The sequence below is a fragment of the Diospyros lotus genome, chromosome 11, assembly GCF_014633365.1.
Source record: "Diospyros lotus cultivar Yz01 chromosome 11, ASM1463336v1, whole genome shotgun sequence".
In the NCBI taxonomy this organism is placed as follows: Eukaryota; Viridiplantae; Streptophyta; class Magnoliopsida; order Ericales; family Ebenaceae; genus Diospyros; species Diospyros lotus.
In genome coordinates, this window is record NC_068348.1 from 2,562,151 (window position 1) to 2,578,093 (window position 15,943).

Here is a 15,943-nt window from a genome sequence, read left to right on the forward strand (position 1 = left end):
CAGCCTCAACCTCCACAAATCACCTAACCCATCATTTATGTCATTTTTTTCTACCAAAAATTCTGACATAAATTTGATTCCCTTTATAATAAAGTAATATCTTAATATAAATAAAAGTAGGATAATTTGTAAGAAAAAAAAAATTCAAAACTTGCATTAATTACTAAAAGTAGCAGTAATTAAATGCTTGTGTTCTCTAATAAATTAAAGATAATAATTAAATTAAAAAATTAAGCATGGATTTTGAATACTATTTATAATATTTATTTATAATTTAATTTTAAACTCAATTAATCTTCTCATCAATTAATTCCTCAATTAATTAAAAATAAGTATTATTTTTATCAATATTATTAATTAAAAATATTTATAATATTATTTTTGATTAATCCCTCAATCAATCAAAAATAAATATTATTTCTAAAGAATATGAACAGAAACTTAAACTATTAATTAAGTCATAAAAAATTGTTCATTCCTATAAAATAAAAATAATTTACATTTAATACTTATTATTCCAAAATAATTGGACCTCCTATAAAGTATTTTAGAACTTTTTATTATCAATTAAATAAATATTATTAATAGAAATTTTGAATAGATAATTTAAATTATTAATTAAGTCATGTATAGATATATAATTTCTCAATGAATTAAAAATAAATATTTTTTAAATAATATTAATAAAAAATATTTATAATATTATTTTTGATTAATTCTTCAATTATTAACAAATAAATATTAATGTATAAATTTTTCAATGTTAATTAAGATTTAACAAATTACATTTGCAAGACTATGTAAGAAAATTAATATATAGTAAAAGAAAAATAAGTTAAAATTCATATTTTCAAAATTTTGTTATCACTGCAAAAATTAAATTTTAAGATTAGAAATTAAAAATTAAAAATTTCAAATGAATTTTTAATTAGCATTAAAAAAATCATGTTTCCTCACATTTAGAAGTTTTAATTTATATTTATATTTATATTTATAATTTATAAATAAATATATAATATAATAAATAATTTTATCTTAATAATTAATCAATTAGTACTTTTAATTTAATACAATAGTTTTTTAATACTAATTAAGATTTAAGATATTACATTTTCAAAACTAATATATAAAATTTTTAATATTAATTAAAATTTAATTTTTAAATTTATTATAATTACACATCTCGTGTATAGCTCGGGTGAACACTAGTTTTATATAAAAAAAAAATCACATCTCAATAGCATCGATCGACAGGGACAACGAGTCAGTAGTAATATTAATTGCCCGAGTGAAGAACAAAATGATCAGGAAGATGGTAAATTGCAAATGTCTTATTATTTGTAATTTGTACCAACTAGATTGCTCACCTAGCTTCTAAATCTAAGGAGGGTAATTGTTAAGAATAATGTTATTGGTATACCTTAGACTACATAAATGTGTATTAATGACAAAAATATTATTTATGAGACGCATAACGGCGCGCGAGGCGCATGGAGACAAGGGATATTTTGGTCATAACACCTCTTTGTGTAGCTCAAGATGTACAAAAATGATGTATATTTAGCATGATTCAATTGTTAATAGTAAGAAATGTGGTTTAGTCTGAATGAATTTCTCGTGCCTTTAAATAGCCTTTAAATTTAATCCTATAACTTTTAAATTAACTAATTTTATAATTACTATTAATTAAATAATGTCTTAATTAACTCACACTGAGTTAAATGGTTCGATTATCACGTGAACGTGAACAATAGGTATATAAATGATGCTTTTCTAAAAGCTTTCACCTTGATAAATTTAATATCACTTTTAATTACAAAATACTATTTTTAAAATATAAAATAATAAAAACACGATAACCATAATGCAACACGATATAATAACATCGACAGAGTTTATCCTCACCCCGTAGTTTATATAAAAATGTGACGTATAACAAGAAAGGAGCATTGTATAGTATGAAAAATATATTATATATACATGAAAAAATTATACATAATAACTATAAAATACATTTTATCATATAAGATACACTTTTTCGATCATATTCTTGAGATGATTGTACTTGTTTGGCCACTGGTACTCGTGCCCTTAATTATGTTAGGAGAGGTAAATTGCAAGTGTGGGGTTTTACCTCGCTGCACAAGATGAAGATCGAACTCATTGACCTATTGAATTGACACCGATATATTACTTGTCTGATTGCTTGATCTATGCCCTGAGAGCAACTTTTTTGATCATATTCTTGCATCTATGAAAATGAGGCTAAGGTCGAAATAAGTTCAAGAGAAAAAAGCCTAAGAGACTTTTATGAATGAATGATTCTCGAGAAACTCTCCCAAATGTCATTCACAAGTAGTCTCAAGAGACTCTCACAAGGGTCTCTCTGGAATTCAAGAATTCGTCAATTTACATTTAATGTCTTTATTTAAAAATTCAAAATAGATGATCCCAAAAAATTTATTTGATCAAGATATGAGTATAATGCTATCCAAACTATATTTCTATTGAACTTATATAGTTTTTCACGAGATTGATTTAAGCATTAGAAGTCTTGCCTTAAAGACACCTCGCGACCTTGATCGTCTTCTATTTTATGGTATCTCAAAAATTAAAAATTAAAAAAAAAAACACTCTCTCACAGACAATATATATATTATATTTTTCATATCACGTAAAAAGTCGCGCCGTAAATATTATAAAATTTTAATTAATATGTTATGATGGCGGTCCAGCCCTGAAATGTCCAATATATTTCTTAGGAGCGAAGGGTCGCCACACCATAGCCATGAGTAAACGAAACCCCCAAACGGACGTGCTGGTCCACACCCACTCCACGTGTTCCCTCATATTGCGCCCAACTCCGTTACTATCCCCTACACCGTATCGCGCCACGTGCGGACGGCGACGTCAAGCTAACGTTCGCCGTTTAGCCTCGGAGACATCAATGGACACGGCGCACAATACCATCGGCACTGTTCACATAAACGGCCCAGATTGAATCATCAATCAGATTGCTAAAGAAGCTTCGATATATTTATGGAGTGATGGAGAAAGCGAGGGTTTGAAGCTGTATTATTTATCAGTCACAGAGGGTTTATAGAGAGAGAGAGAGAAAGAGAGAGAGATGGCGGATCACGAGGAATCGAAGGTGGAGCCGATCGTGGAGAAGATAAGCGAGAAGCGCCACGACGCGTCGTCGTCGTCATCGGACTCCGATGACGACAAGAAACCGGCTTCTGTGCCGTCGCAGCCGCAGTCGTCGTCGTCGCTCAAGGAGAAGGTTTACCGGCTCTTCGGCAGGGAGAAGCCCGTTCACAAGGTCCTCGGCGGTGGCAAACGTGTGTTCTCCATCGTTCACCTTCATTTTGAGTTATTTTTATTCGTTTCGTTTTGGTTATATGTTGCGAATCGGAGGATCTTCTACTGTGTGTTGTTAATTTATATGGCTTTGTTGTTTTTGATCTAGGATCGCTGAATTAGACTTGACTTGTGGTCTTGTGGCGGTAAAGGATGAGTATATGTCCGTATTTATGTTGGTTTTACATGGATGGAGGTAGATCTAGTCGGGGCTTTGAATTGATTAGTTGTTTGGGAGTTAAGAATGGACTGGATAGTATTTCTTTTAGGATTCTTGGAATATTTGTGCTGTTGACGGCGCAAAAGGTTAAGATTTTGCTTCATGAAAGTTACATATATATATATATAAGCTGAGACTTCTTGATGATTTTAAGAAATTCATAAAAGAATAATTGCAGTAATTTACTGGAATTTAAACTTTACAATTATCCATCTTGGCTTGTGGTTGCAGCTGCTGATGTGTTTCTATGGAGGAACAAGAAGATATCTGCTGGATTCCTAAGTGGGGCCACAGCGATATGGGTTCTGTTTGAGTTGCTTGAATACCATCTATTAACTTTAGTTTGCCATGGCTTGATTATCACTCTGGTTGTATCGTTCTTGTGGTCCAATGCTAGCACCTTCGTCAACAAGTAAGATATTCATGTTTGTCACAAACGATCTGCACTTATGTATCTCAGCTTGAATTTCAACTTGGTTTCATTCGTTTGCAGGTCTCCACCCCGAATTCCAGAAGTGCATATTCCAGAGGAACCAGTTCTGCAGTTTGCCTCTGCCCTTAGGCTTGAAATCAACCGGGCTTTTAAGGTTCTAAGGGACATTGCTTTAGGAAGAGATCTCAAGACGTTCCTTTCTGTATGTTAATTCCTTTCCTTCTTTGATGGAGTAGAGTGCTTTCATTTGTCAGTAGCTTTTAGAACTATGGATCCGAAGTCCATTTGATTAGTATCTTCAAAATGATCTATATACCTAGGGAAGAAATAGCAGCACAATTTTCCTGTATATACACTGCGGCTGACCATTTTCTGGTTATGGTCTGTTGTTCATTAGGTGATTGCTCTCTTGTGGATCTTGTCAGTTGTGGGAAGCTGTTGCGACTCCTTGACTTTGTTTTACATAGGTAAATATAGGACCGTATTGTCTTCTCTGTTGCATTCGTTAGTCTTAAGATCTTTACCCAGTTGTTTATTTGACATTGAATTGTATGATTCTTGCGGCAGCAATTGTCTTGCTTCACACGGTGCCTGTGCTGTATGAGAAGTATGAGGATCAGGTGGATGCTTTTGCAGAGAAAGTAATGATCGAGATCAAGAAGCAATATGCGGTCTTTGATGCCAAGGTTTTGAGTAAGATCCCAAGAGGACCCATGAAAGCAAAGAAGAATTAAGCAGTCCGGTGGCTGAGCAGAAGACGTACCTTGTCAAGATTATGTGAATTTTTAACCATCGTTGGCTATGGCCCTGTGTTTTAATGCTCAATTAAGGATTAGAGTTCACAATCTGGATCAGATCCCATTCCCTAGGGCAATGGGTAGGAGTGTCTGGGTTTCTGCTTTGAGTGGTCAGGTGACTTAGTTTATGTTGCGTTGCTTGTCAAAAAACTGGTTCCTTACACTTCGGGGTTTAATAGTGTTTGGTCTCTTTTCATGTTTTAGATGGTGCAGTTTCTTTGCACATAACAGATCTGATGATTCTCACCTGAAGGTGCTTAATGTTTATTAATAGTTAACCATTTACAAGAGTTGCTTTGGTTGAAATTTTGATCCACTGACTGTGCCCAGAATGTGGTTGGGTATATTGACTATATTTTGCTCATTGCCTGATGTTTTCAATTAGGCCATGGCACATCCAGAGCCAGACTGAAAATGGTGTTAACTTGCCTAAGCATGATAATGCCAACAAAAGAGAGACCATTTCAACTCTCAATTTGTATACCTCTCACCCTTTTACACGAAGCTGAAAGAACAATTCTATTTCATCAAATCTAAGAAAACAAAGCCATTCCAAAGGCTATGCAGGAGCATGGTTGGCAAGAGATTCCTTGAACGTGCAAAAATTATACCCATCACCACTCCGAGGAAAATAAGAGGCAGCATTCTCTGTATGCTGAAATGGGCTAGTGCAAAAGCAACTGAACTCACAAGGATTGAACACCATACTGGCATGTACTTGGTCAAGGATGGGAGAAGAAAGCCCCGGAACAGGATCTCCTCCCACGCCGGAGCGCATACTGAGACCACAAGCATATACAGCGCCATGGCAACTGGGTCCCGTGCTAGAATCGACTCCTCGACGTTCGAGAGAGCAACTGGACCAGAAGGCAAAAGAGGCGATAACTCGAGGTTAAACTCTGAAAGCCAGTTGACAACGGGGAACATGAGGCACCCAAAGGCAACATCAAATAGCCAGTTCCCCCTTAGGCTAAACCTAAAGAAATCAGATGGAAGGGGGCGAAAACGAGACAGAGAGCTATTAAGGATCGCGACGCCTGCAAGGCCTTCGGTTACATCTGTCAGTAGGCTGTACAAAGCCTGCCCTCTATATGTCAGAGAGTCCTTGCTGAAACCTGCTACTTGAGCTCCAAAGGGAATCACCCATGAACCCACAAACCAAAATGAGGCGATCCAGAGGAGAGTTACCTGCTTCTCACCACAACAGTTTCATCATTGTCACTTTCTATTGATTTATAGCAGTCCCAACGTCTCTTAAAGCAATCTTGCTTCAATAGTTCAAAACTTGTATAAATAAGCAAGTAGTATTAGCAATCAGGTTATTCTGTCATATAAATCTTAAGCTGTCCGATAATTTACCAAATAAAATCTGATTGTATTCTCAAGCACCTAGTTTCTAGATCTTAAGAAAGAAAAATTGAATCGATATAGGGTATTCAACAGTGTTACTGCTATCAAGTCATAAAAGTACTCCAGGTAAATGATAGGACAAAACTACAAGTTCCCCTGGCAAACTGAAAGTAGCTTTCAGTGGGCCGAAATAATGCTGAAGCAATCAACGAACTATTGATAAAGAATTATTGATCAAGTTAGAAGTGCAATAAGTACAAGAAAGAACTGGAAGATACACTCAAACTGGGAGCCAGAATATCTGATGCTTGTGATTCAAAGGAATAAATGATTCTTGATAAACCTGATAGGAAAAAAGTAACTTAACACGTCCCCTCCTACTAATATGGCTACCATGTTCCATCAAAACAATATATTTATATATATATATATGGCCACCATCACATTTCTATGGTTTGACTTGGGGATCCATGATGTTTCAGGAAGTAGACGAAAATGGCATATCAACAGCAGTGCATAAAAGACTTTCCTGTTACATCTCCTATTTCTCATGAAATCTAATTTCATTTCTAGTTGCTATTTCTTGATAGTTAAGAATGCTGAATATGGACATGGGACACAAATACAATACAATAAGGACAAGGCATCAGGGCGATTTTGGGGAAAGATAGGACAAGACGAGGGATCGACTCTTCAGCAGATGCATATATTTATATATAGTACATGCAAATAATAATTTTTTCTTCATTTTTGCAAAATAAATAATTTTTTAAAGATTTATCCATAAAAAAAGTTGAATATTTTGTGCTACAAAGTTCTGAAATTTATATATATATATATGTATATAGACGAGTAAGGACTAATAGATATAAATCTATCTCATGGTTATCCTTACTGATTTCCAACTTTATTCTTTTTGAAGGGTCCAACAAATATCCAGAATCCAGTTTTGCAAAATATTGAAAAATGGGAGGTCCCATTTTGATGAGAGCGCGACATATTTGGAAGTATCTGTTGCCAAGAGTAGTGAGCAAACATGGCGGCACCTTACAAGAAGTTTCCATCCTTCATAGCTTGATATTAAGTAACAGAACAATTTCTTCCTCAAGTATCTCAGGGAGAGATTTTTAACAAGAAAAGGCATTTACCTCCAATATAGTCTCAGCCGTCCAAGGCACAGTCCATGGTCTCCCAATTGCTCTAAGTACCGAATCTGCAGTCTGAAACAACGCAAAGAATGTTCGAGATTAGCAGGTCAAACACTAGCATTTCACCTTATTTGTTTCAAATACTTGAGCATAATATCAACATTGACTCGAAGTATATATATTTATAATTAGTCCCAAACAGAACATTTTTGTTTCTAGGAAATCTCAATGACACAAAACCTGACCTGGCCTTCTATCAGGGGAGCATAACTATTTTTTGCATGTAAATAAATGGGCCGAGAATATCAAATTCCCTTTATTTAACTCATCTCGTATGGCCCCCAAGGCATGCCTTCTTTATTGCTTTAAGTCAGCCATACAAGTATAAAACCAGAGAAGAGGAGGAAAAATAAATTATTTCTTCTCAATCTTCCTAATCAACTTACAATCTCTTATATACAAATTGCCATCACCTATTCTCCTATCTTCGGACACTAAATCTTCACAGAATAAGGAAAGTCAAGAAGAAAGGAAGCTGAAAATAGAAAAGGAAATTGCAGCACAATTGACTGACAAATGGTCCCATGATTGTGGGATCATTGTTCAGTTTTCCTACAAAGTATAATTAACTTATTCTGCTTTATGCAAGCTAACTGAATAAATTGCTCTTGTGAATAACTCGCTGAGCATAAATGCTAGTGCTTTTAAGATATTGCTTTCAAGTCAGCTATATCAAAATTCCTACTTTAAGACCAACAGAAATTCAAACAATGCATGCAGAAAAGCAGTCAGATAAGATTTGGGGCTATCACAATAGTCAATAGGACTTGCTGGTTAACAATATCAGTCAGGGGAATCTCATAATCAGAAGTTAGTCCCATGACAGTAGATGGAGGCATTTAGAACCATTAAAGAAAGTGCACAGTTTATGTCATGGTGTTGATACCATAAAAGATGGGTGCATAATACCCATCAAATCACAGACACCTAATGGTGTTTTCTTCTCAGCTTCAACCAGTCGAAGAACTATAAATTTAATTACCTCCTGGAGTCTTGAAGCCCAATCTATTGTTCTACCTCTTGGTTCGTCCAATTTAGGCTTCAATAAATCTTCATTGGTACGATCTTCAGTAAACTCAGGTTTCAGGTCCCCAGAAGAAAATTCTTCATTTCTAAAACACGACTTTTTCCATTTCTGCAATTACAACCGAATAAATTTAGAACCTAGACGGATTACGCATTTGCATATCTGAAGAGTTACGTACTTCTTAAGAGGTAATGGGCTTAAGCAAAACAAATTCAACCATTTCACCAATAGATCTCGCATCAATCTACAATACCCATAAGAAAGAATTTCTTGAGGAACTCAGCAACTCATGTAAGGCTCTTCCATATATGTGAAAATTCAGGGGGTGCCAATAAACTAATAGATTAAGCAAAACGAAGTTGCTAAATTCCGAACCAACATGACAGATAGTTCAGCACATATAAATGATTAATTTAAGCTTTGTGATTTCTTACTTTGTTTGGGGAGTCCGGGAGAGAATGGGAGGCAAGGAAGGTAGGATTGAGCGGGAAAGAAACATAGGCAGGATTCTTCGGAACCCTAATTCGAGAGAAAGAGGGAAGAAGGGTCGGGGCATGAATGAGACAAACAGAGCAAGAGGTCAACATGGGGTTCAACTAGATTCCTCTTCTGAATTTGCGATTCGAATCCTAATTTTCATGGATTTCACTCAGTGTTGGAACCAAACATTGTGCCAAGAACGATATATATATATATATATATATTCAACATTTAAATTTGAAAGACTAACTAAGATTAAGTCTCGTGACAATACCCCCCCCCCCCCCCCCCCCCAAAAAAAAAAGACAGTAAATTTTTCGTACTCAAATTTGAACAAGAAAAGAACAAAAAGTCTTCTCTTACCTAATAGATTGACCATTCCATTCGACACTCTTTCCCCCTTTGACGACTTTTTGCTTGTGCAAATTAGGGGTCGATTCTGTATCCCCAAGCAACAAAAGTCCATGCAACTTTCAATCCATAGACAAATGAACTTTTCACTACCTCAAACATAAATCTCTAACAAGGCAATGGTGATTATGAAGTTTGACAAGTGAATAATACACAACACAATCCTACAATTTTCATTGTCAAGATGCCTACTTTTGGACCTAAACACAAAGGTATGAACCCTGAGAAGGTACATAAACTACATTGTGTGTGCATCACAGGAATGCATTGGTTGTCTATCCATGACTTCTTGGATCAACAACCTGGTGCACCTTCCGAGACTCCGCCTTCGAATACTGTCCCACGACTTGGGAATGAGGTACCGATGCTTCGCCCCGTGCAAGCGCGTTGACGTTCTCCAGAAAGTACTGTCTCGGGAATCTACCCACAATGTTTCCCTCCTCGTTCCCAAACTTGTCCAAGAATGCGAAATGGGGGATACCTTCAACGCCGAATTCGTCGAGCTCTTGTTCCCACTTGGTGTTGTCAACATTCAGCATCACAAAGTTCACACGGTCCCTGGAATTATGCAACAATGAACAACCAACTATCATGTTCATTTTTCTCTCCAGGCAGTGGTTAAATTTGCCCACAAGAAGTGCATAACATGTTTTATGTTTCAATCTGTCAAGATAAAAGAAAGTAGAGAAATGAACTGGAAGAACATTACTTGTACTGCTGCTCGACTTTGTATAAGTCTGGGGCTAATTCTCGACATACTTCGCACCAATCTGCATAGAATTCCACAACAGTGGGCTTCCCGTTTGACAGAGCCTAAACAGCCTAAGCAGTTAGCAATATCACATCGATACAACATAAAAGACAGTGCATGAACACCTAGTCAAAAGAGATAGGATGTGCCAGGGTGAGTTAAGTTTCTGTTTTCGTTTTCTAATGGAGGGGGGGAAAGGCAAAAGCTGAAAAACAGAGGCCTTTTATGTTTAATATTGACAAATCTATAAATAAAAGAGAAGAAAGAAATGATTCTGCAACCTGCATCTGTTGTGCTCTGTCAACCCGTGAAAAAATTAGATAATGACCATCTACTTTCAACATGAATGCAAGAATTTGTCCTAGAGTGATAACAGAATCGGAGACATTCCAAATCCAACACTAAGGCTCCATTGGTTCAACGTTTTCCCATTTTACAAACTCCAAAGTTGGTTAATCATTTGTGATCTTGAGACCAAAGATCTGAAACCCTACCCTATGAGAATTGGATTTTTGATAATCCCAAACACACTAGATATGAGATATCCACAATATTAATCTGAAGTCAATCTGAAGTTAATCAGCAAGTGCCTTGCAACAAATTAATCTGAAGTTGAAGGATATGAGATATCCACAATCTTCTATCTCTTGCAAAGCTGACCAGCATTCTCACCGTATTTCTGCCGCCTTGTGTCAAGGGTGCATAAATCCACTGAAACACTTGGAACTGCTGCCTATCAAAGCCACAAATGGCCAAAACTTTGCCAATAGAAGTCAAGGAGAATGAAATGCGGGGTGATTGATCATGGCTCTATAGCTCAAAAAATGTATCATATTTTTGGCTCCTCTAAAGTATCTGGTAATATGATTGATTAGAAACCAGGTTTCATGGTCTACGTGGCCTCTGGTTCAAATGCAGAACAACTAGGCTCTCCTTGATGATGGGGTTTAGTTTTCCAAGCATTAAGAAAACAACATCCGTATGTGCAGTTTCTTCCCTTCTTCCAAACAAAGGCTTGTGATTGTCGTCCAAGCAAAGGGAGCAAGCAAGTGTCGATGAAAATGAATTTTTTGCATATAATTTTTCACACGAATAATTCTTTTTCTGTAAAATATTTTACATCAAAAGAAAGGGAGACTAAATATAAATGTAATGACTATTTTCATATTGACTTCCAAAAAACAATTGCCATTGTGTAATTAAGTATAAGATAGGTAAGTTAAAGAATATCAAGAACTTTTCATTCCACCCCTCAATCATGTTCAGACAACGCACCTACCATGAGTATACCAGTACAATAAATTTGAGCAATAGGTCAACAAAAAGAATACCTCCTCATATGGTAATGCCGCAGCAGAGAGATCCTTCAAAGAAACACCTAAATCTAGTCGTGATGAGAAGAAAAGTCCCAAGGCTGCAAGGGCAGAAACAACAGCGATCTGCCTGTTTACATTTTTGGTTGGATATTCAGGAAAACTAGCATTAGCGGAAACACCTGCATCTTGGCTTGTGTCGTCATTGGCTGAACCAGGCTCCTCCAGTGGCTTTTCCTGTACTAGATACAAATTATCTGGCATTAAAACGTGCAACTGCATAAAGTACCTGGAAGGAGCATAATAAGCATAACACTAACAAACGTCACACAACCACAGCATGAAGTTCTAATCCATTTCTAGGTCAAGAGGCAGCCCAAACCTCGTATAATTTATGCAGCAATCGCACTTATTGGAATGGTTGATTAAAACAGAAAACCCATACTAGCAGTGCAAAAGAAAAAAAAGAAAAAGAAAAAGAAAAAAAAACCCACACTAGTTAGAGAATTTTGCACTTGTATCAAGGGAGCACATGATTTTATCTATGGTTTTACACAACTGTGCAATTTTTTAAGCTCTGCATGAACTACACAAATGAGATCCTACGTGTCTGGAAGATAAGGGTTAGTGATTCAGTGAATGGAAATAAAACTGAGGTAAGAACATACTTCTTTCAGGGGCTGATTGACTGATAAATAAATAATTGTACAGTAAGAGCATGCCATGAGTTAAAAATATATGATACCAGAGTTTGGTCATATTCAGCAGCCAGGCTGCTTTATTTGTCATCAAAGTATATCCTAATAGGATTCACAAAATTCTACAAGAAACAAATCAAAGGAAATGTAGACCATAATCTCAATTATTTGCAGAAGGGGCGGCGCCAATAATAAACCGCTACAACAACAATAATCACAAGAAATAATCCCACTAGCTGAGTTCGGTTGCACAAATCCTAGACCTCCAACCATCTCTATTCATGATCATATATTTTATAAGACCAATAATAAACCGCTAAGAATATAGAGAAACATTTCCAATGATTTCTAATTTTAGTTACTTGCACAAAAACCTAATATGAGTTGTGTTTCCATATTGTATATGTTGGTTTCACAATATCAACTATGTGACGGAAGGTGACAATATTAATTATCTTCATTCACCACATCTCATTAAACTTTTCTATATAAAGGTGGTGTTGAAACTTTATCTCATTATTTTCTTGCAACAATTCGTCAAGAAGCACATCCCGCATAAAATTTTGTCAAATTATTCTTTTGCATGAATTTGTTTTGTCAATATGACAATCAATTGATATTATGAATGATGTGCTACAACCTAACTTGGTTATGATAGATACAGTTAATGATGATGATGCACAAAACCTAACATATTCCACCGTTCACAAAAACATCTACCAGTGAATATTGTTCCACTGAGACTCAAGACTCCCATACTGAAAACAGAAAGCTAAAATAAATCCATAATTATTGGTAACAGAGTAATTTGAGACAAAACCCAGTTACCTCTACACACAAGAATCACAAACATGATAGAATTTCGGCCAAATCTATTGCTGATAAAAAGGAGATGAGAAAGAGAAATATACCGGTGAGGAGTCGTCAGTCGGCTTGGGGCTTGTTTGGCAGCAAGTAATCCGACATCTGCGACTTCTAATCTGGGACCGTATGGAGGGATTAATCAGGCTCAAAGATTGATGACCCAGAAAGGTCGACGGCCGGAGCTTGTGGAGGCCAACGGGGGTTGGAGCCACCCGAGCCATCGGAGCTTTAGATGATTTTGCTGGCTTCTGGAAGGCGCCAAATGGCGTCTGCTGGTGGCTGCTCAATCTTGTGAAAGAATCCAACCACGGATTTACCAAACGGGTCATGCTATTTGTACAGGCAGACTTCTACAGATTGGGTTACAGGGCGATATTATCATTCACAAACGAGCCAAACAGAAGAAAAGTAGACAAAAATTTTAATAAGGCAAAATGGATATTATATATTTTTAAGAAAATTAAATTATATCTCTGCAAATACAAATTCTTATCAGGTTGAATGAATAAAATTGATGACTCAAGAAATCTTGGACGGAATGAGCATAGAGAGAGAGAGAGTAGTGAAGGAGAAGCAACAATGTTTAAGTGGCATTTCAGAGGGTATTTTAGTCCTTTCTTTGTTGTGCGTCAACTTAGTGCCTACAATTAGCATAACTCTTAACATTAATTGGAAGGCATGCCCACTCCAATTTTTTCTTTATAGCCATTTGGCTGCTTTAACTTCAAAATTAACCTATTATGTTCCTCCTTTAACTTTCAATTTTAATATAATCATACATCTTATCTCTCAAATAAGTGGGCATGAGATACATGTGCTCTATCTATGGGTTGCTGACGAGAAAAAAGAGAAGTAGGTCACTATCTGGAAAGGCCAACAATCAATCGCCCAAGCCAAGAGACGCGATGGCTTTGTCGATCGTCGCACGCACGAAAAAGATTGATGGTTGCACGAGATGGCTTTGTTGGTTGTCGCACGCGATGGCTCTAATGGATCAGACAACATAGGTTAGTCGTTGGCGCAAGAAATCTCCATCGGTCAATGGTCGTGGGAGAGAGATAAGGGACTATCAGACGAAAAGAAGAGAAGGCAAACCGATGGGCACTGATTGCTAGCTGGGGAAGAAGAAGAGAATGAGACATAAGTAAAAGAGAAAGGAATAGGGGTCGGCAAAAAGAGTATGTTTGTCTTTGTTCAAATTAGAGATATAAATTTTTCGTCTTTAATTAAATTTCATCTCTAATTAAAATAAAAACTAGAGACAATAATTTTTTGTCTCTAATTAAATTCCGATTGAAATAAAAACCAAAGACAAAATAATTTTTTGTCTAAATACAAAGACGGAATAAAATTCCATCTCTAATTCCAGAAAACCTTTGAAGACATGATTTTTTCATTTCTAAATTAGGGTAAAATTCAAAGATGGAAAAAAAATTCCATTTCTAATTCAAAAAAAACTATAGAAACGAAATTGTGTATTTGAAATAAGAGAAAAATCATAGGACGAAAACAAATTCCATCTTTGATTCCAAAAATTTCCAAAACGAAGTTTTTCCATCTTTAGAATCAGAGAAAATTTTAGAGACGAAAAATAATTCTATCTTTAATTCTAAAAAACCTTTAGAGATATTTTTTTCGGTCATTGAAATCAAAGACGAAAATTTTCATGTCTCTAAAATTAGAGACTGAATTTTTTTTGCCTCTGATGAAAAAAACAATCAAAGACGGAATAATTTGAAAAAAACTCATTGCTAACTTAGAGATAAAAAAATTGCTCCTTTAAATCAATCTGTTCCAAATCAAATTTGGTACTTTTTTTTTCATCAGTCTCAAAATTTGTCTTTGTTAGAGATGAAATTTATTTCATCTCTAATCTCTGTTAAAGACAGAAATACATTTTGTTTTTAAATTTTGTCAGTAAAAATAATTCTTTTTTTTTTTTTGTAGTGTGACTCTAGCAGGTAACACTTATGTGATGATAGTAGTGGTGAAAAGCAATACGGTGGTCATTGACTTTGTTATTGGTGGCATTTGGTTTGCACTAAAAGAAGTGATCATCTCATCTTTGGCAAAGATAGAAAGAAACAAATAAGGAAATTTGAGAAGAGAGATACTAAAGAATGAGTTTAAATATAATGATATTTTAGTCATTTTTTAAAATTTAACATGGTTAACTAATGATATAGAAAAGTTGAAACTTAACATTAATTATTAAGAGTACTCTCTATATATTTCAAATGTTCAGGTATTTTTTACAATTATTCTAAACTTTAGGGGTATCATATTGAGTTTTTCCCTTTTTTTTAATAGATTAAACAAAACTAAAGTTTCTTTTATGTTGAGAAATTAAAGTGATTTTTCATATCATTAAAAAATAAAATAAAATAATTATTTCACTCTTCTTTCTAATATAAAAGTTTAAAGTTCAAACTTAACAATATGGATACCAATTAATATAATTTCTAAATTTTGAGAGAAATCCTTATAATTTTTTAAAATTAATAGGCAATTCCTTGAATTGAGTCTTATCTTAACAGAAATTTTTGTCAAAAACTTAATCACACGCAAATTATTAAATAGGCAATTTTATGAAGTTTGATCATCTCGGTCATGATATATTTTATAAGACCAATTATAAAGAGCTAGTAAATAATGAAAATTAACCTATCAAGATATATCAAAAGGAGAAATCTATATTAGCCTGGATTTGGAAGTATATCTACTTTAGTACATGCATTAAATCTGAGCATTTTATTTGTTCACAAGACTTAAACTCGATACCTTTGACCAACGAGTTCAATAACAATAACAAGATATCAAGGCTTACTCCTATTAGGTGAAGTAGTCGGCTACAAGTTTCGACTAAAGTTAAGCAGCAGGGCATGCAGTTTCATGTCCAGCCTGCAAAAACATCCATCAACACAGAACAAAAATGATGGTTACATAACATTTAAAGGAATTGCACAAACATAGCATAGACTCGAACTGAAAATGCAGATTTTTCTCTGTGAACATTGGCAGAGAAATGTAT

The 15,943-nt window shown here is 35.1% G+C and overlaps 3 protein-coding genes across 4 annotated transcripts; 1 reads left to right on the forward strand and 2 right to left on the reverse strand.

Annotated features, from left to right (window-relative positions):
• Nucleotides 1–3,063: 3,063 nt before the first annotated feature.
• On the forward strand, nucleotides 3,064–5,116 carry LOC127813030 (reticulon-like protein B1). Its single transcript, XM_052353709.1, has 5 exons — nucleotides 3,064–3,341; nucleotides 3,812–3,992; nucleotides 4,074–4,215; nucleotides 4,411–4,480; nucleotides 4,581–5,116. Exons 1-5 carry the CDS (start codon nucleotides 3,128–3,130, stop codon nucleotides 4,745–4,747), a joined length of 774 nt encoding a protein of 257 aa, XP_052209669.1. The 5' UTR covers nucleotides 3,064–3,127; the 3' UTR covers nucleotides 4,748–5,116.
• Nucleotides 5,117–5,135: 19 nt separating this feature from the next.
• Nucleotides 5,136–9,135, reverse strand: LOC127813028 (uncharacterized). Of its 2 annotated transcripts, none has more exons than XM_052353706.1 (4): nucleotides 8,830–9,135; nucleotides 8,351–8,503; nucleotides 7,309–7,380; nucleotides 5,136–6,001 (listed from the first exon to the last, which is right to left on the reverse strand). In XM_052353706.1, exons 1-4 carry the CDS (start codon nucleotides 8,980–8,982, stop codon nucleotides 5,330–5,332), a joined length of 1,050 nt encoding a protein of 349 aa, XP_052209666.1. In that variant the 5' UTR covers nucleotides 8,983–9,135; the 3' UTR covers nucleotides 5,136–5,329. The 2 variants fall into 2 exon arrangements, with proteins under 2 accessions (XP_052209666.1, XP_052209667.1); XM_052353707.1 differs by having other exon boundaries at nucleotides 5,137–5,998.
• Nucleotides 9,136–9,356: 221 nt separating this feature from the next.
• LOC127813029 (thioredoxin-like protein HCF164, chloroplastic) lies at nucleotides 9,357–15,811 on the reverse strand. The gene is made up of 5 exons (XM_052353708.1): nucleotides 15,740–15,811; nucleotides 12,960–13,262; nucleotides 11,369–11,587; nucleotides 9,996–10,099; nucleotides 9,357–9,844 (listed from the first exon to the last, which is right to left on the reverse strand). Exons 1-5 carry the CDS (start codon nucleotides 15,794–15,796, stop codon nucleotides 9,562–9,564), a joined length of 966 nt encoding a protein of 321 aa, XP_052209668.1. The 5' UTR covers nucleotides 15,797–15,811; the 3' UTR covers nucleotides 9,357–9,561.
• Nucleotides 15,812–15,943: the final 132 nt, after the last annotated feature.

Coding starts and splice junctions, on each gene's coding strand:
- LOC127813029 (XM_052353708.1), bottom strand. CDS start 15,796: ATGCCCTGCTGCTTAACTTTAGTCGAAACTTGTAGCCGACTACTTCAC. Junction 13,263..15,739: donor GACTACTTCACCTAATAGGA/GTAAGCCTTGAT, acceptor CCCAATCTGTAG/AAGTCTGCCTGTACAAATAG. Junction 10,100..11,368: donor CGGCATTACCATATGAGGAG/GTATTCTTTTTG, acceptor TAGGCTGTTTAG/GCTCTGTCAAACGGGAAGCC.
- LOC127813030 (XM_052353709.1), top strand. CDS start 3,128: ATGGCGGATCACGAGGAATCGAAGGTGGAGCCGATCGTGGAGAAGATA. Junction 3,342..3,811: donor GGTCCTCGGCGGTGGCAAAC/GTGTGTTCTCCA, acceptor TTGTGGTTGCAG/CTGCTGATGTGTTTCTATGG. Junction 4,481..4,580: donor CTTGACTTTGTTTTACATAG/GTAAATATAGGA, acceptor TTCTTGCGGCAG/CAATTGTCTTGCTTCACACG.
- LOC127813028 (XM_052353706.1), bottom strand. CDS start 8,982: ATGTTGACCTCTTGCTCTGTTTGTCTCATTCATGCCCCGACCCTTCTT. Junction 8,504..8,829: donor TCCCGGACTCCCCAAACAAA/GTAAGAAATCAC, acceptor TTGTAATTGCAG/AAATGGAAAAAGTCGTGTTT. Junction 6,002..7,308: donor CGGCTGAGACTATATTGGAG/GTAAATGCCTTT, acceptor TGTGGTGAGAAG/CAGGTAACTCTCCTCTGGAT.